This window comes from Salvelinus namaycush, chromosome 7 (genome assembly GCF_016432855.1).
Source record: "Salvelinus namaycush isolate Seneca chromosome 7, SaNama_1.0, whole genome shotgun sequence".
Classification (NCBI taxonomy): Eukaryota; Metazoa; Chordata; class Actinopteri; order Salmoniformes; family Salmonidae; genus Salvelinus; species Salvelinus namaycush.
Genome location: NC_052313.1, coordinates 43,720,973 through 43,743,915, shown reverse-complemented (window position 1 = coordinate 43,743,915; position 22,943 = coordinate 43,720,973). Strand labels below are relative to the sequence as shown.

Genomic DNA, 22,943 nt, shown 5'->3' with positions numbered 1-22,943 from the left:
CAGTCGTGTGGTCCGGTGCTGCAAGGAAAGACCTAGTTAAGCTGCAGCTGGCCCAGAACAGAGCGGCACGTTTTGATCTTAATTGTAATCAGAGGGCTGATATAAATACTATGCATGCCGGTCTCTCTTGGCTGAGAGTTGAGGAGAGACTGACTGCATCACTTCTTTTTTATAAGAAACATGAATGTGTTGAAAATCCCAAATTGTTTGCATAGTCAATTTACACACAGCTCTGACACACACACATATCCCACCAGACATGCCACCAGGTGTCTTTTCACAGTCCCCAAATCCAGAACAAATTCAAAAAAGCGTACAGTATTATATAGAGCCCTAATTGCATGGAACTTCCTTCCATCTCATTTTGCTCAAATAAACAGCAAACCTGGTTTCAAAAAACAGATAAAGCAACACCTCACGGCACAATGCCTCTCCCCTATTTGACCTAGATAGTTTGTGTGTATGCATTGATATGTAGGCTACATGTGCCATTTTAATGTATGTATGTAGTTCTGTCCTTGAGCTGTTCTTGTCTATTGATGCTGTATTATGTCATTCTGTATTATGTTTCATGTTTTGTGTGGACCACAGGAAGAGTAGCTGCTGCAAATACCAAAAGTACTGAGTAAAGGGTCTGAATAATTATGTAAATGTGTTATTTGAGTTTTACATTTTTTATACATTTGCAAAAATGTCAAAATCAGTTGTTGCTTTGTCATTATGGGGTATTGTATGTCGATTGGTGAGGGGGGAAAAACGATGTAATCCATTTTAGAATAAGGCTGTAACGTAACAAAATGTGGAAATTGTGAAAGGGTCTGAATACTTTCCAAATGCACTGTTTAGAGTCACCAATCCTAACTTCAGAAACAAATCTCCCCTTGACATCAGTGCATGATTTATGTGAAAAGTTAAGGATTTGGCCTGAAGAGAGAAAAGTCTTAGATGTTGTACATGAGGGACTTACAATACAGTACCGTAGAGGATATATCTAGGTCTTACTGTAAGAAGGATCCATTGCCCTTACTGACACTACTAACATACACCCTACTAACCAGCTTAGGGACATCCTCTATGTGAATGTGTAATGTAATCACACTGTAAGCATATTTGTATTCCTTTTCAAGAATTATCACGTGAAATATGGAGAAAAGCCCAAACGGCATTTCTAGATTTGTATGTGTGCACTTGTAGAGTGTACTGTCACACACACTCACACTCACACTCACAGAGAATCACACACACATCTGTGTATGAGTATGAGTATGAGTATGAGTATGAGTATGAGTATGAGTGTGAGTGTGAGTGTGAGTGTGAGTGTGAGTGTGTGTGGGTACACTCTACAAATGTTTAGAGAGGCAAATGCTCAGCGAAGGCCGAGCCTGACGACGACCAGTTACTCACGGTACACTTGTGTGGCTTCTCCCCCGTGTGTCTCCTCATGTGAACCACCAGCATGTACTGAGCCTTAAAGGGCTTCTGCTCCCTGGAACACTCATCCCAGCGGCACACAAACTCCTTCTTCTCCCCGTGGATGTGGTCGTTATTGATGTGCTGTAGGGAGACACGCCCGGATGAGACGTGTTAATACCTTTCTGGATCTCTACAGCCTCTGAGACTTACGGACACGTCCAGTAACAACCCCCGGCCCCTACTCCCTAAACACTTGTGTCGATCTAAGGGATTGGATAGGTGTAAAGCAACAGTCATTCAATTGTAGTAATTCTTTTAAATCTACATAAGTGCCTAAGGCACAGGTGTCAAACTCATTCCACGGGGGGCCGAGTGTCTGCGGGTTTTCGCTCCTCCCTTGTACTTGATTGATGAATTAACATCACTAATTAGTTAGGAACTCCCCACACCTGGTTGTCTAGGGCTTTATTGAAAGGAAAAACCAAAAACCTGCAGACACTAGGCCCTCCGTGGAATGAGTTTGACACCCCTGGCCTAAGGGGAAGGGGCTAGGTTTTCTTTCTGTGCATGGCCTGTAACTTCTCCTGATGTTAATAATGTTTACATATTTTGCATTACTCATCTCAAATGTATATACTGTATTCTATTCTACTGTATTTTAGTCTATGCCGCTCCGACATTGCTCGTCCAATTATGATATATTCTTAATTCCATTCCTTTACTTTAGATTTGTGTGTATTGTTTGTATTGTTGTGAAATTTGTCAGATATTACTTGTGAGATATTACTGCACTGTTTGAGCTAGAAACACAAGCATTTCGCTACACCCGCAATAACATCTGCTAAACACGTGTATGTGACCAATACAATTTGATTTGATGTTTCTCTCCCCACAGAAGTCCCTCTGAGGTTGTCTTTTTTATTCGGTCTCTAGCTGTGTTCTGTTCTGTCTGTCGTTGAGTGTATTTGTACTACTTAGAGAACACACTATCAACAGGAGACAGAGGTTTTCTCTGTGATAGAGGTCTATTAGAACAAGTCCATTTCAGGTTGTGACAGAGGCAGAGCAGCCATTTGCCTATCAAAGAGATTAGGAGTAACGCCATCAATCAAAGTTTGCCGTTAACTTTCCGTTTGTCAGACAGTGAAGAAAAAAGACGCGATTGTGTTGTCGGGACGCACAATTTGCAGTGTGGTTCTGTTAGATGAGTTCCACTAGTCTACTTTTTCCACAAGAGGGATTCTACGGTTAGGGAAATTAAAATCAATCGTCAAACAGGCAAATGCTCCTTTGCTCCGCTCTGTTTGTATGTGTCTGAAGGGGCAGCCTCTCAACACTTTAATTCAATGGAATTGCCCCGTGACGGATTTCCAACTCTCTTATCCAAGATTGATGTGGCATCCCGCTGGCTGGCGTGCATAGCCTAGGACGAATGGGTCTGGACAGGTATTGTGCACCTCCCTCATTAGGGCTGTAGTGTTTGAGTGCAGGGGCCCAGTGAGTGTGGAGGGATTACAACTCAAACACAGCTGTTTCCTGGGATCCCTTGATGAACACATCTGCAGAAAAGGACTTAATACCCTGAGTACATCAGGAATGACTAACAACAAGGTAACCAATAGGATGCTTGGGTTTCAACCATGCAGCAACTAAAGTAACTTTTTTCCTTGCAAGAGTATAGCGCTAACAAGCATATATGCATTCACACGCTCACACGCTCACACGCACACACGCACACACACACACACACACACACACACACACACACACACACACACACACACACACACACACACACACACACACACACACACACACACACACACACTTCGGTGACAAGGACCATCATTGTAGTAGCTAAATGCCAACATATTCCTTAGGCTACTCTCTCTACATGTTGGTTTAATGTCTGGCCCATGATAATTAAGCCAAAGACACATGGCGGTTGAGCGTGCGTTGACTGCTCTCTCAGACAAGCAGCTCTTTGTCCGTAACTGCCTAACCTAAACCATCCTGGCCTATCATTAGGAAGTATCTCGGAGGTTTCACGTTCAGCTGGAGTGTAACTGTCGGTGACTGAGTGAAACAATGAGGACAGATAATGGAGGCCATAGTCGAAGCTCCTCTGTTACAGTGCCCCCCCCCTTCTCTCTCTCTCCCTCTTCCTCTCGCTCACTCTTCCTCTCTCTCTCGCTTCCGCTCTCTCTCTTCCGCTCTCTCTATCTCTCTAACCTGCTCTCTCTCTCTTCCTCTCTCTCTCTCTTCCTCTCTCTCTCTCTTCCACTCTCTCTCACTCACTCTCTCTCTCTCTTCTATCTCTCTCTCTCGCTCTCTTTCTCTCCCCCTCGCTCTCTCACTCTACCCCCCCCCCCTTCTCGCTCTCTCTTTCTTTCTCTCTCTGTCTGTCTGTCCCCCTCTCTTTCTGCTTCAGTGACGGCCTGGAATGCCCCTGCTCGACCAAGACTCTACATGCCGAAAAGTCCAATAGAGTAAAACAATCCCAGTCTCATGGAAGCTAAACGCTAAGCTTACTTATGTGAACAACCAATGAATCATCTGACTCTCGGTATCTATCTTGGAGGAAAGCATAATAAAACAGGACCCCAGTTGAAGTCCATTGACAAGCCTCAGTCTTAGGCAGCACTAAAATATGGACTCTTAGTTTGTTAGAGGTTACTGTGGAGACTAAATCAGGGAGGGGTTAAGGGTTTAGTGTTCCTGGCAGGATGGCTTTATGTTGGGCTTCAGAGGTCAGAGGTCAGAGGTTAGGGAGCTCATATAGACCTAGAGGTCCGTGGGATTTATGTGGGATTTATTCTGGACTTATTTCAGCTGCACTGACAGGCAGACCTCCTCTCTCTCACCACACACTCATTAGATAGCGATCTTCCTCTGCTCTTGGCCCAGGGCCCGGTTTCTTTGTTCGAACCACAGGTAACATACTTAGCCTTAAGATGCTTTAAGGAAACCGTCTCCGGGTTGGTTGTTTTAAAACACACAGGAACATTTTCTGAGCTAGTTAAAGAAAAAGGAAATGCTTCTCTGATCCCTGTCTCCTGTCCCCTCCTGTTCCCGTCCCCTCCTTACATGGACCAGTTGTTCCTGCGTGTCATACTCCTTGGAGCATCCTTCCCAGTGGCAGTTGGTCTCATACACCATCTCTGGCTCATGCTTGCATTCATCTTTATCCAAGTCCTCCTTCAGGTCCAGCATCCCACCTAGATGCTCCTGTTAAGAGTTAGAACACGAGAAAAGAGAAGAAGACTTTATAATCCATTCTCTCTTACAGTCTAAGGAATGTGTCTTGTTTCTTTTAACCCAACACAAGCCATTAACACTCATTCCGAAATTCTACTCAACAACACTTCAACCAACGATCACTACTGGCTGTAAGCGACCGAGTGATGCGCGTTTGGAGCAATACTGTCTGTATCCAAGGCTCAGCCTATCGTTCACATAACAACAGAATGCAGCGCAGCAGGCGACTGAAGAGAGACGTGCTTGTTACAGCATCAGCGGAGAGTGGAAAGGCAGCTTGCCAGTTACAGCAGCGCGTCCCCTGAATGATAATGAAGAGGTAACGTTAGAGAAGCCTGACCACGGAGATGGGGGTGAGAAGATGATAAAGCATACTTCATGCGTACTTCATGAGCTGTAACCGAAAAACAACTGGCATTTGGAAAGTTTGAGGTGAGGGAGAAAGTGTGGTGGAACAAGTATTGTTAGCATTGTTAAGTATCTTGCTAGCTGGATCGAATTATTCGTTAGCTAGCCAGATAAATGTTGAGCAACATTAGCCAACTTATCTGATCAAATAATTTTGTTTATGGTGTGAAAATGAGCTTGCTAATAAAGTCAGACAGCTAACGTTAGATAGCTAACGTTTCAACATCAGATGAGCTAACGTTAGTAACCTAACCAATTCGCTTTAGTATTAACTGGTATACGACTCCTTGCCGTTCCTCAAGTTATAACGCGTTAGTTGCTTACTGGACCCTGGCAATCTGTGCGAAATGTTAACTAGTTAACTAGCTAACGAACTAACTACTATCTGTGAACGAATGTTTCACCCTCTACAGTTTGTGGTTCATTTTCAGAATGAGAGAATTAGGTGAAAATGAGGCGTTGCTTTTAAACAAGTGGATTCAGGGATCATGTGTAGCTGGAGCTGGGCCTGGCTTAAGTTGGATGCCGCTATAGAGGTGAAAGGAACACTACACACTTTCCCTCTATCTCGCTTCTTCAATACAGTGGCTAAAAATGGGTATGCCAGGTGTACTCTGCCTGAAAGAGATCAATTATGCCAACAAAGGTTATCATGCTCTGATGGCACATTGTAGAACAGATGTCCACAGGCAGAACGTGTACAATGTTATAATGTGCAGTGTAGCCCAAAGATATTACTTTTGTTGTGTTGAATTTGACAGTAACACTTGTGTGTGTGAGTGAGGGGGGATTATTAAATGTTTTACTCAGTGAACGTTATTTTTGCACACTTAGCCTTGTGCACTTGATGATGTCTACTATAGTGGCCACTATAATAGAACAAAAATAGAATACCTGTTTGTTTCATTCTATTTCTACTTTAAGAAGTTTTTTCCCCAAGTGCAATATTTAGATGTGTGTGTGTTCACAAGCGTTCTATTGTAAAGGCTGTCATGGCTAACTGAAATATTAGTGTATTGTTTATTCTCAAGACTTAAGTGTCATTTGCAGTAAAGTCTAGGCAACAAATACATTGGATTTCTTTCTTTACATTTTTTAGCTGTGAGTTAGGATCACATTAACCACTTTTTATTTTACACACAGGGACTGATCATGTAGCTCATATGCTTTGTTTAATTAGTTCAAACCTGCATTTCCCCCTAGCAGGGATTTTTTTTGCATGTTTCAGTACAACAAAAAAAGTGTCACCTTTTTGGGCCCTCACCAGTTTGCATCCCTGTTCAACTATTAACTGTTACTGATGTGGGGAGGGGACACCCTGACATTATCCGAGATAGCCCAGATTGACTTAACTGGAGGAACAGTGACTAATGTACATGTACCTATCTGTCCAGGTAGGGATTCGTTGACACGTCTAAGACAGTTCCCAGGCCTGCAGGCTGTGTGTGTGTGTGTGTGTGTGTGTGTATGTCCGTGTGACGTGCAGCCCATCCCCTGGTCTCCTCTTTCTCTCTACACAGCTCCAGCCTCCCACCCTTCCCTGCTCCAATGTGCTGACTGCAGCATGTTTATCTCTGCCCCGCGCCACTATCTTCATCAATTCTACTGGCCCCAAGACGACTGTGTACACCGCCATCCCCATGCATCAGGCACAAACCCAAACTTGCCTCTGAGTCGGAGAGGAGGGCTCCGCAAATTTGTCAAAAGAGAGAGAGAGAGAGAGAGAGAGAGAGAGAGAGAGAGAGAAATGCACCTCAGATGACAATAACGTCTGGCCAATATTTCATTGAAATGAAGTGCTGTGGCACAGTTTACAGCAGCCAGGGAGAAAAGAAGAGCGGGAGGAACAAACGAATGGGTGCAAAGCTCTTATCACACAGAGTTTTTCTTCTTTCAGCCGTAGCAGAGAAAGAAAGGGGGTCAGGGGACTGGCTGGTTCCCAGGGGTCTGTGTCAGTTCAGGACAGAGGAGTATTTGGGGGGAAATGGCAGAGGAAAGGAAGCAATGGAAACTGTTTTTTCTTTTCTTTCCATCATCAGTTGCAGAGGTTTGATCATTTTTTAACTGCCCTCAACACATCATTCTCTTTAGATCCTATCAACCCGTACGTCTCACTTACTGTACAGGGCAACAAGGTTCATCATGACAACTGATTTATAAAGTAGTATATCCTACGCCAATTCTTACCGGAGAGCATGGGGACAGCGGCCTCGGACACTCCACCTCTGTCTTCACCTTTGACCTCTTGGTGATCATGGGATTGACTGTACTGCTCACTGCCGAGTCCCCACATGTGTTCTGGAGTGGAGGAGCGGAGAGAATAGGAGAGGAGGGGAGAGAATCAAAGAGAAGAAAAGATAGGGGTTAATACAGGGCTCGAGTCAAATAGACATTCATACATCAGAGGTGAGCCACCACAGAGACTAAACAATTTCGAGTGTTTTGTGATGAGAGGGTGCAGCACGAAAACATCCCATCCATCTACAGAGCGAGCCCACTGCCTGGGGCTTCAGTGTAAACCTCAGGTGACTCCTGGAGAAACTTTGGAGACGAGAGTAGGCACACCCCACCACCTACACAGTTAATGCTTCACAATAAGCTGACACAGGCCGTATCTGCCAGTTGGCTTTACGAGTCATGCTAGACTGTGATTCTGGAAACCACAGCAAAGTGTTCCTAATCAGAGGAAGACTTTGTTTCTCCTCAGTATCCCTCTGTGTTTACTGTGGTCTGTAACAGAACAGTGGGGTTGGAGTTTACCTTACGAAGGGGCGTTTCAGTGAATGGTATGATGAGAACCACAGAGAGAACCACAAACCACAGTGGACGTATACAATGGATTAGAAAGGAGACAGCAGTACTTATGTTTTAAATCATCTTAAAACAAGTTTACTGACTATGCAAACAAACAGAAGAAAATTGTACGGCTATAGACGTCATGCTGGTTTGATTTGAGCATCCCACACAATACCAGAACTTCCAGAAGGCCACAGGGCAAGGCTCACATTTGGCGGTTATGGACAATGAGAAGATCTACCTCGTACCAGACAATTTAGGCACAGTTCAGGAAGAAGATGAACAAACTCAAGCAAAAAGTCTTCGCACATCAAGCTGGTTTGCATACCGCCGTTAGCAAAGAAGAAGAGCAGTCTCACCTTTGACTGTGAGCCATTGTGGTGGTTGTGTGAGGAGTGGGGCAGAGAGGAGAGACCCAGGGCAGACTGGCGACTGGAGAAGATGGGTGGGGGCTGGATGAGAGGAGGGGTGTGGCCAAACACACTCAGGCCTCTCTGCTGGGACAGGAGCTGCTGGTAGGCCATGGGGTTGATGTGGTGTGGGAAGGTAAAGGACGGACTGGAACACAAGACATTAACGCACATGAGAGATATGTCTCTTATCTCCAACTGTGACACAAAATTCCACTTTCAACCCAGGTAGCCTAGAGGTTAAGTGTGTTGGGCCAGTAACTGAAAGGTCACTGGTTCAAATCCCTGAGCTGACTAGGTGAAAAATATATCGATGTGCCCTTGAGTAAGGCACATAAGCCTAATTGCTCCTGTGAGTCAAGAGTCTGCTAAATGACTCAAATGTAAGTCACAACTTTTCAGCTGAACTCAATGTTAGTCATGTATAAGGCTGTGGGGGTCATGAAGTTCTGTCAGCCAGTGATTTTCAAGCAAATAACTGTCGGTCTCACGGTAACTGAACATGAATTAACTTAAACACATTTAGCATCTCCTGGCTTCCACGCAGCCTACAAGCCACTGATGCAGACCTTTGGAACATCTACATTTGAAAAAGTCCGTTAAATCCATGAAATGTAGCTTACACTATCACAATAAATCCATTATTTATTTTAGACAGGTCTAAAGAAACTTGATATGAAGAAAAAGTAGAATAGAATAGTATAATCTGAGTTGTCTTTATGTTTGGCCCTGATCTGGCTAGGCCATATGGCTGTGGGCTACACTAGTTCATTTAGCAGACAAGATTTGCTTGGCATTATTTTATATTATTTTATAGTATGAAGAATACAATTGAACAAAGCTGAATAAAACAGAAAGGATATTTTCTCCAAATGATTTGAGGGAGTGCGCACATGTGTCTATTCTGTGTTGAGTGGTTAACATTTACATTTACATTTAAGTCATTTAGCAGACGCTCTTATCCAGAGCGACTTACAAGTACATACATTCATACTTTTTTTTTTTGTACTGGCCCCCCGTGGGAATCGAACCCACAACCCTGGCGTTGCAAGCGCCATGCTCTACCAACTGAGCCAAAACATGTACTCCTATATGCTTAATTTAGAGTTATTAATGTAACTTTAGTTGTGATACAAATGTGTTTGTTTCGATTTTTAATACATTCTAAGGCTACATGATGCAACTCTTTTATTTATTTATTTAACCTTTATTTAACCAGGTAGGCTAGTTGAGAACAAGTTCTCATTTGCAACTGCGACCTGGGCAAGATAAAGCAAAGCAGTTCGACACATACAACAACACAGAGTTACACATGGAATAAACAAACATACACTCAATAATACAATAGAAAAATCTATATACAGCATGTGCAAATGAGGTAGGATAAGAGCGGTAAGGCAATAAATGGTGGCAAAGTAATTACAATATAGCAATTAAACAACTCTATTGATGATTTGAAAAAAGTTGCATGAAAGGCATGAGCTCTGCTTTGTTTTGTTTTTTTACACAGGATATACACACTTCATCAGTCTCTCATTCACAATTTGACAAGAACTTGATAATTCCTTACATTTCCCGGCTGCATACCCTTTGTGTGGCCATAATGCCCCCTAACAAATCCATTCCTTTTGCGCCCAAATTGGCCGTTGTGCCGTTGGGCTGAATATAATAATTATAATTCCCTTCTTCCGGCTGCGTGCTGAAGCACCTCTCACTCACATGGCTCTCTGTCAAGTGATCAGGTCTTTCTCACAGGCTACAAGTGAAGACAGACACATCGGGGACACAACTGCGCACGTCCTTATCCAATTCCGAGGCGCATATTGAAGATATTGGAAGAACTGTCCACATTTACTTTTCGTCAGCCTAACGAGTAATAAGTAGGCAGCAAAAGCACTAGCCTATGTCAATCTACTATCCCCCATAGTACAAAAGTTGACATATTCTATTCTGTGCAAGAAATAAATATTCCATAGTCTTGGACACTAGCATAAAAAAAACTGAAAACGTTTAGCTTAAAAAAGGCAATTTCTTCACATTATAAGTGCAGCAATGTGCAGACTGCAGTAGGCTATAAGCATGAATGTTCCATTAGCAGGAAAACACTATTCTCAAAAGTGACCACAAATGCGATTATGCATGTAATGCTTTTATCAGAAAAGTGCATTTTTATGGTGTAAATGATCTTCCCCAAACTTGAAACTATGCCAGTTAGGCTCCACGCCCCTTGTAAAGCGGATTCATGTGCTTCATTTTATGAAGTTATTTGACCACTTTAGTTGTGATACAAACTTGATAAAAATATATAGGCCTATGGACTAGGCCTTATGGGTCTCCCGGTCGCGACACAGCCTGAGATCGAACCCAGGTCTGTAGTGACGCCTCTAGCACTGCAATGCAGTGCCTTAGACCACTGCGCCAATCCGGAGGCATGTATTACTTTATTTGACTTAAATGGAGTTTATATTCATGTGACCAGTATATCAGTTAACCCTATCCAAGCATCTTAAATCAATAGTTTTTAACAATCATTTATTACTAAATATTGACTAGTTACTGGCTAGGGTACCTGATGCCTCCAACAGAGAGGTGTCCATAGGAGCTGCTAGCTGCAGAGCTGGAGCGTGAGTTGTTGATGTAGGCCACCAGAGAGTTGGGCGAGGTACGGATCATGGTCTGCAGGTCGATGCTGGCGTCTGAGAGAGGCGAGATGGACAGGGCTCGCTTTCTGTTCAGCCTGGGGGTCAGTCTGGGACTGGGGAACCGTGACACTGTGGGAAAGAAAAACACACAGACACATACAGACTGTTAGTCTGACAACCTCTGAACTTCTCTCAGCTTCTCCTCCTGGCATAGTTGCATCTGATTCAAGTATTTTTTTTTATTTCACCTTTATTTAACCAGGTAGGCTAGTTGAGAACAAGTTCAGAGAACAAGTATGCAGAGACTTATTGTCATAGTTTGCATATACTGTATACATACAGCACATGTGTGACGCACACATGATCACATTTGTGTTTATGTATTGTTTCTTTGTATTGGGGAAGAATGCTTTTACTGAATTGTCAGTCCTCCAAGGTTTCGCCATTGCGATGCATTGATACTACTGTTGGCCACCAGTAGGGGGCAGTGAGACGTGTTTACTTCGCAATGGTTTATATGCGATCCTGCACCTGTGTGTTCTCATAATTGAGAGAACCTATGAAAGAGAAGCTACGTTCTCCTGTTTCATCATTTATCCTGTGTTACAGGTCAGTAAAGTCCCAAAAAACACTGAATACCACAATATAGTTTTGTAACTTGCTTGTTGAAGTGAATGTAATGGTTTTGAACAACATAGTAATTGTATAACTGTGTACTAGATAGAAAATGCATGTCAAGTGTAAAGTGAAATGATGGCGGTGAATTCCTTTGATCTAGAAAAAACGAATTGTTAACTCCTGAACATTTTTTGTTGTTGAAAAAAACACTCATGACAATATCCTAAGGATTTAGAGAATTTAATGTTGTAACTGTGACGTTTAATAACTTTGTTGTATTGTAAATGTTAGAAAAGCCGCTAGCTTAGAGCTAGCTCCGGTTAGCTGTTTGCTAGCTCCGGTCAGTTGGTTGCTAGCTTCGGTTAGCGCAATGCTAGCTTGTTCAGTAATTTTTCAGAAATTAGCATTAATGTCAGTTGCAATAGTCTTGTCTTTCTATTAGTCCTTCTTACACTGAGTGAATGTGTTTTGAGCATGGGTATAAAGTAACTTCTAATGAGTTACACCTGTCACACCCTGATCTGTTTCACCTGTCTTTGTGATTGTCTCCACCCACCTCCAGGTGTCGCCCATTATCCCCTGTGTATTTATACCTGTGTTCTCTGTTTGTCCGTTGCCAGTTCGTCTTGTTTATCAAGTCAACCAGCGTTTTTGTTCTCAGCTCCTGCTTTTCCCAGTCTCTCGTTTTCTCGCCCTCCTGGTTTTGACCCTTGCCTGTCCCGTCTCTGAGCCCACCTGCCTGACCACTCTGCCTGACCCTGAGCCTGCCTGCCGACCTGCACCTTTGCCCCACTTCTGGATTGTTGACCTCTGCTTACCCTGAGCCTGCCTGCCGCCCGGTACCGTTGCCCCACCTCTGGTTTACTGACCCCCGCCTGCCTTGACCTGTCTATTGCCTGCCCCTGTTGGAATATTAAACCATTGTCAATTCTACATGTCTGCATCTGGGTCTTACCTTGATTCCTGATAATACCAGTCTCTAAAGGCTTTCGTGTTTTAGCATCTCCTATGGGGCTATAGTGGGCAACAGTCAACTACATAATTATAACCTAAACAGGTGAATTACAGTTAAGAGTAAATGTGTTTGGGGTATAAACGTAAGGAATTTTACGATTTGGATTGGAATTGAATATTTTTGATGTGTGAATTGATGTATTTTTGACATGTTTATGAAATATGTCAGGGATTTATGAGACCAATGATTAAATACACTTTAAAGAAAACAAAACAAAAAATGTAAATACAATGAAAAGACAGAAAAATACGATTTGCACTTGAGAGAATGTTGAATAAGATAATTGAGAGAACCTTTGAAAGAGAAGCCACGTTCTCCTGTTTCATCATTTATCCGGTGTTACAGGAACTATTATCTGCTGCACCAGTCCCAAAACTGGGACCTATAACACATGCATTAGATACAGTATTATTCTTTTTTATTTAACCTTTATTTAACTAGGCAAGTCAGTTAAGAACAAATTCTTATTTATGACAGCCTAGGAACAGTGGGTTAACTGCCTTGTTCAGCAGCAGAACAACAGATTTTTACCTTGTCAGCTCAGGGATTTGATCTAGCAACCTTTCGGTTACTGGTCCAATGCTCTAACCACTAACCACATGCCGTACCAGTCAAAAGTTTGGACACATCAACTCATTCAAGGGTTTTTCTTTATTTGTACTATTTTCTACATTGTAGAATAATAGTGAAGACATCAAAACTATGAAATAACACATGGAATCATGTAGTAACCAAAATACAAATCAAATGACATTTTATTGAAACTATGCCAGTTAGGCTCTACACCTGTTGTAAAGCAGATTCACGTGCTTCATTTAATGAAGTTATTTGGCCACTTTAGTTGTGATACAAACTTGATCAAAATATATAGGCTTATGGGTCTCCCGGTCGCGACACAGCCTGAGATCGAACCCAGGTGTAACGGCAGCCTTCCAAGGTGTAACGGCAGCCTTGGCTCAAGTCTCCTACTTGACCCAGCTACACTCCCCTTTATCCCCCCCTAAGAAATTTTTGGGGTTTCTTCTCGGGCTTCCTACCGCGCTTCCGTACTGCCTCCTCATACCACCGCTCCTCGGCTTTAGCTGCCTCCAGCTCTTCACGAGAGCGGCGATATTCTCCAACCTTAGCCCAGGGTCCTTTACCGTTCAGAATTTCCTCCCATGTCCAGGAGTCCTGTGTAATAGGCCGCTGCTGCTGCTGTCGCTGCTGCCTGTTACGACGCTGCTTGGTCCGAGTTTGGTGGGTGGTTCTGTAACGGCAGCCTTCCTCCTCTTCGTCTGAAGAGGAGGTGTAGCAGGGATCGGACCAAGACGCAGCGTAGTTGGTGCTCAACATATTTAATAATACGAACTGTGAACACTACAACAATAGAAAAATAAAAAAATGTGGCAAACCGATACAGTCCTAGCTGGTGCAGAGAAAACACAGAGACAGGAAACAACCACCCACAAACCCCAACACAAAACAAGCCACCTATATATGATTCCCAATCAGAGACAACACAAAACACCTGCCTCTGATTGAGAACCATATTAGGCCAAACATAGAAACAGACAAACTAGACACACAACATAGAATGCCCACCCAGCTCACTTCCTGACCAACACTAAAACAAGCAAAACACACAAGAACTATGGTCAGAACGTGACAGTACCCCCCTCCTGAGGTGCGGACTCCGAACGCACCCCCTAAAACTCTAGGGGAGGGTCTGGGTGGGTATCTGTCCGCGGTGGCGGCTCCGGCGCTGGACGAGGACACCACTCCACCCTTGTCTTTGTCCCCCTCCTTAGCGTCCTTTGAGTGGCGACCCTCGCCGCCGACCTTGGCCTAGGAACCCTCACAAAGGGCCCCATCAGACTGAGGAGACAGCTCCGAACCGAGAGGTAGCTTAGGACAGAGAGGTAGCTTAGGACAGAGAGGTAGCTCAGGACAGAGAGGTAGCTCAGGACAGAGAGGTAGCTCAGGACAGAGAGGTAGCTCCGGACTGAGTGGCAGCTCCGGACTGAGTGGCAGCTCCGGACTGAGTGGCAGCTCCGGACTGAGTGGCAGCTCCGGACTGAATGGCAGCCCATGACTGGAGGGCAGCTCATGACTGGAGGGCAGCTCATGACTGGAGGGCAGCTCATGACTGGAGGGCAGCTCATGACTGGCGGGTGGCTCTGGCTGCTCCTGACTGACTGGCGGGTGGCTCTGGCAGCTCCTGACTGGCTGGCGGCTCTGGCAGCTCCTGACTGGCTGGCGGCTCTGGCAGCTCCTGACTGGCTGGCGGCTCTGGCAGCTCCTGACTGGCTGGCGGCTCTGGCAGCTCCTGACTGACGGACGGCTCTAATGGCTCGGGACAGATGGGCGGCTCTGACGGCTCGGGACAGACGGGCGGCTCAGATGGCGCTGGGCAGACGGATGGCTCAGATGGCGCTGGCCAGACGGATGGCTCAGATGGCGCTGGGCAGACGGATGGCTCAGATGGCGCTGGGCAGGCAGGCAGCTCAGATGGCGCTGGGCAGGCAGGCAGCTCAGACGGCGCTGGGTAGGCAGGCAGCTCAGACGGCGCTGGGCAGGCAGGCAGCTCAGACCTGCTGAGGCGCACAGTAGGCCTGGTGCGTGTTGCCGGAACTGGTGGTACCGGTTTGTAGACACGCACCTCAAGGCTAGTGCGGGAAGCAGGAACAGGGCACACTGGACTCTCGAGGCGCACTATACACCTGGTGCGTGGTACCGGCACTGGTGGTACCGGGCTGAGGGCACGCACCTCAGGGTGAGTGCGGGGAGAAGGAACAGTGCGTACAGGGCTCTGGATACGCACAGTAAGCTTGGTGCGTGGTGCCGGAACTGGTGGTACCGGGCTGGAGACACGCACCACAGGGAGAGTGCGTGGAGGAGGAACAGAGTTCTAGAGTTCTGGAGACGCACAGGAAGCCTGGTGCGTGGTGTAGGCACTGGTGGTACTGGGCTGAGGGCACGCACCTCAAGGCGAGTGCGGGGTGCTGGAACTGGAGGCCTGGTATGTGGCGCCGGCACCGGAGAGCTGGTGCATGGGGCTGCCACAGGAGAGCTGGTGCGCTGAGCTGGCACAGGACGTGCAGGGCTAGGGAGGCGCACAGGAGGCCTGGTGCGTGAGGCTGGCACAGTCTTCACCAGACGGCTAGCCCGCACCTCAGGACGAGTATGGAGAGCTGACTCAGGTGACATCAAATCCCCGACACGCTCCGTCGGGCGGATGTCGTGCCTCATGCACCAAACCAGCAAATCCCTCATTTCTCTCTCCTCCAATTTCCCCATTAGATCCTTCACAGTCTCTACTACGCTCACCTCCAATACCGCCCTCACCGGCTCTGGTTCCATCCTTGGCTCCTTACGGTAAGCAGGAGGAGTTGGCTCAAGTCTCCTACTTGACCCAGCTACACTCCCCTTTATCCCCCCCTAAGAAATTTTTGGGGTTTCTTCTCGGGCTTCCTACCGCGCTTCCGTACTGCCTCCTCATACCACCGCTCCTCGGCTTTAGCTGCCTCCAGCTCTTCACGAGAGCGGCGATATTCTCCAACCTTAGCCCAGGGTCCTTTACCGTTCAGAATTTCCTCCCATGTCCAGGAGTCCTGTGTAATAGGCCGCTGCTGCTGCTGTCGCTGCTGCCTGTTACGACGCTGCTTGGTCCGAGTTTGGTGGGTGGTTCTGTAACGGCAGCCTTCCTCCTCTTCGTCTGAAGAGGAGGTGTAGCAGGGATCGGACCAAGACGCAGCGTAGTTGGTGCTCAACATATTTAATAATACGAACTGTGAACACTACAACAATAGAAAAATAAAAAAATGTGGCAAACCGATACAGTCCTAGCTGGTGCAGAGAAAACACAGAGACAGGAAACAACCACCCACAAACCCCAACACAAAACAAGCCACCTATATATGATTCCCAATCAGAGACAACACAAAACACCTGCCTCTGATTGAGAACCATATTAGGCCAAACATAGAAACAGACAAACTAGACACACAACATAGAATGCCCACCCAGCTCACGTCCTGACCAACACTAAAACAAGCAAAACACACAAGAACTATGGTCAGAACGTGACACCAGGTTTGTACTGATGCCTCTAGCACTGCAATCTTCAGAGTAGTCACCCTTTGCCTTGATGACAGCTTTGCACACTCTTGGCATTATCTCAACCAGCTTCACCTGGAATGCTTTTCCAACAGTCTTGAAGGAGTTTCCACATATGCTGAGCACCCGTTGGCTGCTTTTCCTTCACTTTACGGTCCAACTCACCCCAAACCATCTCAATTGGGTAAGGTCGGATGATTGTGGAGGCCAGGTCATCTGATGCAGCACTCCATCACTCTCCTTCTTGGTCAAATATCCCTTACACAGCCTGGAGGTGTGTTGGGTCATTGTCCTGTTGAAAAACAAATGATAATCCCACTAAGCGCAAACCAGATGGGATGGCATATCGCTGCAGAATGCTGTGGTAACCATGCTGCTTAAGTGTGCCTTGAATTCTAAATAAATCACAACAGTGTCACCAGCAAAGCACCCCCACACCATCACACCACCTCCTCCATGCTTCACGGTGGGAACCACACATGCGGAGATCATCTGTTCACCTACTCTGCATCTCACAAAGACACAGCGGTTATAACCAAAAATCTCACATTTGGAATCATCAGACCAAAGGACAGATTTTCACCGGTCTAATGTCCATTGTTCGTGTTTCTTGGCTCAAGCAAGTCTCTTCTTATTGGTGTCCTTTAGAAGTGGTTTCTTTGCAGCAATTCGACCATGAAGGCCTGATTCACACAGTTTCCACTGAACAGTTGATGTTGAGATGTGTTTGTTACTTGAACTCTGTGAAGCATTTATTTGGGCTGCAATTTCTGAGGCTGGTAACTCTAATGAACTTATCGTCTGCAGCAGAGGTAACTCTGGTTCTTCCTTTCCTGTGGCGGTCCTCATGAGAGCCAGTTTCATCATAGCGCTTTATGGTTTTTGCGACTGCACTTGAAGAAACTTTCAAAGTTCTTGAAATGTCTTAAAGTTATGATGGCCTGTCATTTCTCTTTGCTTATTTGAGCTGTTCTTGCCATAATATGGACTTGGTCTTTTACCAAATAGGGCTATCTTCTGTATACCACCCCTACCTTGTCACAACACAACTGATTGGCTTAAACACATTAAGAAGGAAAGAAATTCCACAAATTAACTTTTAACAAGGCACATCTGTTAATTGAAATGCATTCCAGGTGACTACCTCATGAAGCTGGTTGAGAGAATGCCAAGAGTGTGCAAACTGTCATCAAGGCAAAGGGTGGCTACTTTGAAGAATCTCAAATATAAAATATATTTCAATTTATTTAACACTTTTTTGGTTACTACATGATTTCTTATGTGTTATTTCATAGTTTTGATGTCTTCACTATAAATCCACAATGTAGAAAATAGTAAAAATAAAGAAAAACCCTTGAATGAGTAGGTGTGTCCAAACTTTTGACTGGTACTGCACATATATACATATATACACACACATTTATATATTATATATATATATATATATATATATATATATATATATATATATATATATATCCCACACCATGCATGATCTATAATGGCTATCAGTTTAACTTTTTATGCCATGTATGTAACCCGCTTTCTGCCCCTACTCCTAGCCCCACTATCACTTACTCCAAGCCAAAACCCAGTGTCTCTCTCTCTCTCCTTAAGCGAGGGCACCCACTTTACCACTGTGAGATATTAAGAATGTTTTCAAATATTTGTATTTATTTCATACAGGCAAAAATAATTATATCGAGTCAATCTTTCTTTCTCACTATCATTGTGTCATTTCCCCATCCCATCATACCCTGCCCAACTCTGTGCTATTTCTGGAGCTGCAGAGCGAGAGACAGACCTAGAGGAACGCTCCAGCGCAGCCTAGCCTCTAGCCCAGCCTGGGACTGGGTGATGGATGCTAACGCAGCCTCCCTCCGACACCCAAACCCCCTGGAAATAGAGCAGCACTATCAATAAGTGCTCAAGATTGATTCCCAGCTAATACAGTAAACAATTTGTCTGAGGTGATGGAAACCGAGCCTGGCAGAAGATATTGTTGCAGTAAAATAAACTCATCTCTTATCCGGTGCTAGAATTATAACAGGGGAAGGAAGTAAAGCAGAGGATGGATACGGGATGGAGATGAAAGATGAAAATAAAAAAAAATAAAACAATCCTCAAACAACTTTCTTTAATGTGCCCTAGTGACACACATTTTCAATGTACACGGTCTAAAATTAAAATAAAACAAAATGCGCAAAACAAACGGCTTCTATTCCGTTTGAAAAGATCTTGGCTCTGTTGTCTTTCAAAATTGATGCATCCTAAATGGCAACCTATTTCCTACATAGTGCACCACTTTTGACCAGAGACTTATGTAGGGAATAGGGTGCTATTTGGGATGCACCCATAGGCCTTGGTGACCTCATTAAGATTCAGTGTAAAGGATAATAAATCTAAGCCTAAATAATGTACTTTAATTAAACAGATAAAAATCTCACTGCGATCGAAAACATTCTGTACTTCACTTTGGTAAATGAGGCCAATTTAGAGAATTGATTTCAACTGAAATGTATGCAAAGTGTTTTTGATCGCTCTTATGTCCATGGTTTATAATGTACATTTTGTCACTGTTTTTTTTTTTGAAAGTCCCTAAGCTACCTGGTTTTACTTTGAAAAAATGTAGGATGATAATTACGTAATAACTATCCAATAATTACTTCATGAAAAAGTGCCACTATGTATAATCTACTACCAGCCATGTACAGCATTTACTGTAACCAGCTGTTTAAACATATTTTAAGAATAGAAGCCTTAAACTGTATGGGTAATGGCATTTTGTAAAAAAATTTAAAACACCAAATCACAGATGAAATTCATAAAGCTGGTTATCCTCTAATTTCCTATGATATTGAACCGGTGTGTTTCTGGAGTCTGTTGCTCTAGGGGGCCAGTGATGTCAGCAGGAGAGCCAGTCAGCCAGTTGTTCAGGGCTCAACAGGTGCTAGACATTAGCAGTGGTGTTAGTGGAGCCAGTCCAGAGCAACAGTGCCATTAGGACCTGTGGGGTAATAACCAAAGGCACTGCAACCGGACGTCCATAATGGCTCAATAACATGTGGTGCCAACACCAGGCACTGCACCAGCAGCTCTACACAAACAGTGCCTCGGCTGATTAAACCTAGGCTACCACCACAGAGAATAACATTCTTGCTTCCTGAGCCATTATTCTTAGCAGAAGCTAATGGCTCACTGTCATTTCAAAATGTTCTCTCCAATACAGTCCCATAAGTAACACACATGTGCTCAGTTTTAGTGCTTTGGGACTTTCCCGAAATATCCCGGGACATATTGACCAAGGCTGGGGTCAATTCGAATTGAAGGCATTCAATTCAGGACGTAAACTTAAATAACAACAATCATTGAAATAAGCATCTATTTTCAATGACTTCTCAATAAACTGATGAGTAGAAGCTATTTATTTAAAAAGTATTCCATTTCGATAAAAAAAAAAAAAAACTTTTAAATTCAAATTGACCCCAGCCCTGAAAGGGACTCCACCACTGTCTCTCAGGGGATATTTCTGCTGTGAGACTTAATATAAATATGTTTCTCACATGAGCTGTTAAAGACATTGAGCACATGATCGGGGGAGGGGATTCGCGTTGGAGAATACGTGCTGTAACTTAGCGGTAGTTAACTAGTTACTAACTCGGGTTCATCCTAAAAGAAAAGCTAAGGTGAATTTAGCCCTTAGTATTTACATTGCATTAATGGCTCTGTGGTTTCAGTGACTGGGACAAGCCATTCAGAAATGGCAGCCTTATTTATCTGTGTTAGCGGCTCACCTCAGGGGAGATGTGTTTATTAATGTGCCACTTCCCCTGATAAATGAGGGAATGGAAAGCCGGGGCTGGCGCTCACCTCACCTCTCCTCGTCCCCCCTCCTCTCGCAGCGCCTCGCCTCCTTTTCCCCCGGTGATTTATGTCAGCAAGCCATGCACCAGGCAGCAACCGACCGACTGCTAGGCTGTGTGTGTGGACGACCAACTGCTAGGTTGTGTGTGTGGAAGGGACCCCTCCTCCTCCTCCTCCGGAGGCTGGGCTGGCCTTGAGTCCTGAGTGGCCATGTCACTAGGTAAGGCTGGCTATCACATTCATAGCCTGCTCTGGCCAGGCTTCCTGGGCTGAGTTCACTATGAGAGACAGAGGGATGTGTCTATCTGCTTTAACTTCACTATGAGAGACAGAGAGATGTACTGTATCTATCTGTGCTGGGTTTAACTTCACTATGAGAGACAGAGGGATGTATCTATCTGGTTTAACTTCACTATGAGAGACAGAGGGATGTGTCTATCTGCTTTAACTTCACTATGAGAGACAGAGGGATGTATCTATCTGGTTTAACTTCACTATGAGAGACAGAGGGATGTATCTATCTGGTTTAACTTCACTATGAGAGACAGAGGGATGTGTCTATCTGGTTTAACGTCACTATGAGAGACAGAGGGATGTATCTATCTGGTTTAACTTCACTATGAGAAACAGGGGGATGTATCTATCTGGTTTAACTTCACTATGAGAGACAGGGGGATGTATCTATCTGGTTTAACTTCACTATGAGAGACAGAGGGATGTATCTATCTGGTTTAACTTCACTATGAGAAACAGGGGGATGTATCTATCTGGTTTAACTTCACTATGAGAGACAGAGGGATGTATCTATCGGGTTTAACTTCACTATGAGAAACAGGGGGATGTATCTATCTGGTTTAACTTCACTATGAGAGACAGAGGGATGTATCTATCTGGTTTAACTTCACTATGAGAAACAGGGGGATGTATCTATCTGGTTTAACTTCACTATGAGAGACAGAGGGATGTATCTATCGGGTTTAACTTCACTATGAGAGACAGAGGGATGTATCTATCTGGTTTAACTTCACTATGAGAGACAGAGGGATGTATCTATCTGGTTTAACTTCACTATGAGAGACAGAGGGATGTATCTATCTGGTTTAACTTCACTATGAGAGACAGATGGATGTATCTATCTGGTTTAACTTCACTATGAGAGACAGAGGGATGTATCTATCTGGTTTAACTTCACTATGAGAGACAGAGGGATATGTCTATCTGTGCTGGGTTTAACTTCACTATGAGAGACAGAGGGATATGTCTATCTGTGCTGGGTTTAACTTCACTATGAGAGACAGAGGGATATGTCTATCTGTGCTGGGTTTAACGTCACTATGAGAGACAGGGATATGTCTATCTGTGCTGGGTTTAACTTCACTATGAGGAGGACTATGATTTCAGTGGTGGAGAAGCTGTATGAGCCAAAGTGGCTGTGGTCTTGCTTCAACTTTTTTCTCCTGGTAGTTAAGGTCCATTGTTTCTCTGTGTAGCATAAATATTACACTACTAACAAGCCAACTGCATCATACAGTACAGTACCTTTGTCTTGGGAGCTGAGATACAGAGAGGCCTGCACAGTGTATTTCACTGTTTGGGAGTTGTTATGACAGTTTATATACGCACAGCAGGCTGAGGCCTTTGGCTGCCTGCCCCTGGCTAGCCTGAGCAAGCAGAAGCTTGGCCCAGACACAATGCAACACAACAGCTCATTCAGAATCCCGGCCTGCTGGATGCTGTATGTAACGGTTGTTCTCCTCCTTTTCATCCGAAAAGGAGGAGTAGTGATGGAACCAAGGCGCAGCGGGTTGTGAACACATAATTTATTTAAAGACAAGACGAAAAAACACGAACTTCACTATAACTAACAAAACAACAAACGGAGTAGACAGACCTGGACGACGAACTTACATAAACACGAAGAACGCACGAACAGGGAAAATAGACTACACAAAATGACGATGTACAAAAACAAACCGAACAGTCCCGTATGGTGCGACAAACACTGACACAGGAGACAACCACCCACAACGAACACTGTGAAACAACCTACCTAAATATGACTCTCAATTAGAGGAACGCCAAACACCTGCCTCTAATTAAGAGCCATACCAGGCAACCCTTAAACCAACATAGAAACAGAAAACATAGAATGCCCACCCAAACTCACGTCCTGACCAACTAACACATACAACAAACTAACAGAAATAGGTCAGGAACGTGACATAACCCCCCCCTTAAGGTGCGAACTCCGGGCGCACCAGCACAAAGTCTAGGGGAGGGTCTGGGTGGGCATCTGACCACGGTGGTGGCTCAGGCTCAGGGCGAGGTCCCCACCCCACCATAGTCAATCCCAGCTTACATCTCCCCCTACAAATGACCACCCTCATATTACACCCACTTAACATCGAGACAAGGGGCAGC

General features: G+C 44.6%; 1 protein-coding gene across 1 annotated transcript in view; it reads right to left on the bottom strand.

The window, feature by feature from the left end:
• Positions 1–22,943, bottom strand: part of LOC120050733 (zinc finger protein GLI2-like) — a 68,674-nt gene that overhangs the window by 10,582 nt on the left and 35,149 nt on the right. Inside the window, exons 5-9 of the mRNA XM_038997295.1 lie at positions 10,855–11,056; positions 8,235–8,433; positions 7,267–7,377; positions 4,501–4,638; positions 1,405–1,554 (exon numbers count right to left, since the gene is read on the bottom strand). Coding sequence (XP_038853223.1) covers positions 1,405–1,554; positions 4,501–4,638; positions 7,267–7,377; positions 8,235–8,433; positions 10,855–11,056 — 800 coding nt within the window. The remainder of the gene's footprint in view (positions 1–1,404; positions 1,555–4,500; positions 4,639–7,266; positions 7,378–8,234; positions 8,434–10,854; positions 11,057–22,943) is intronic.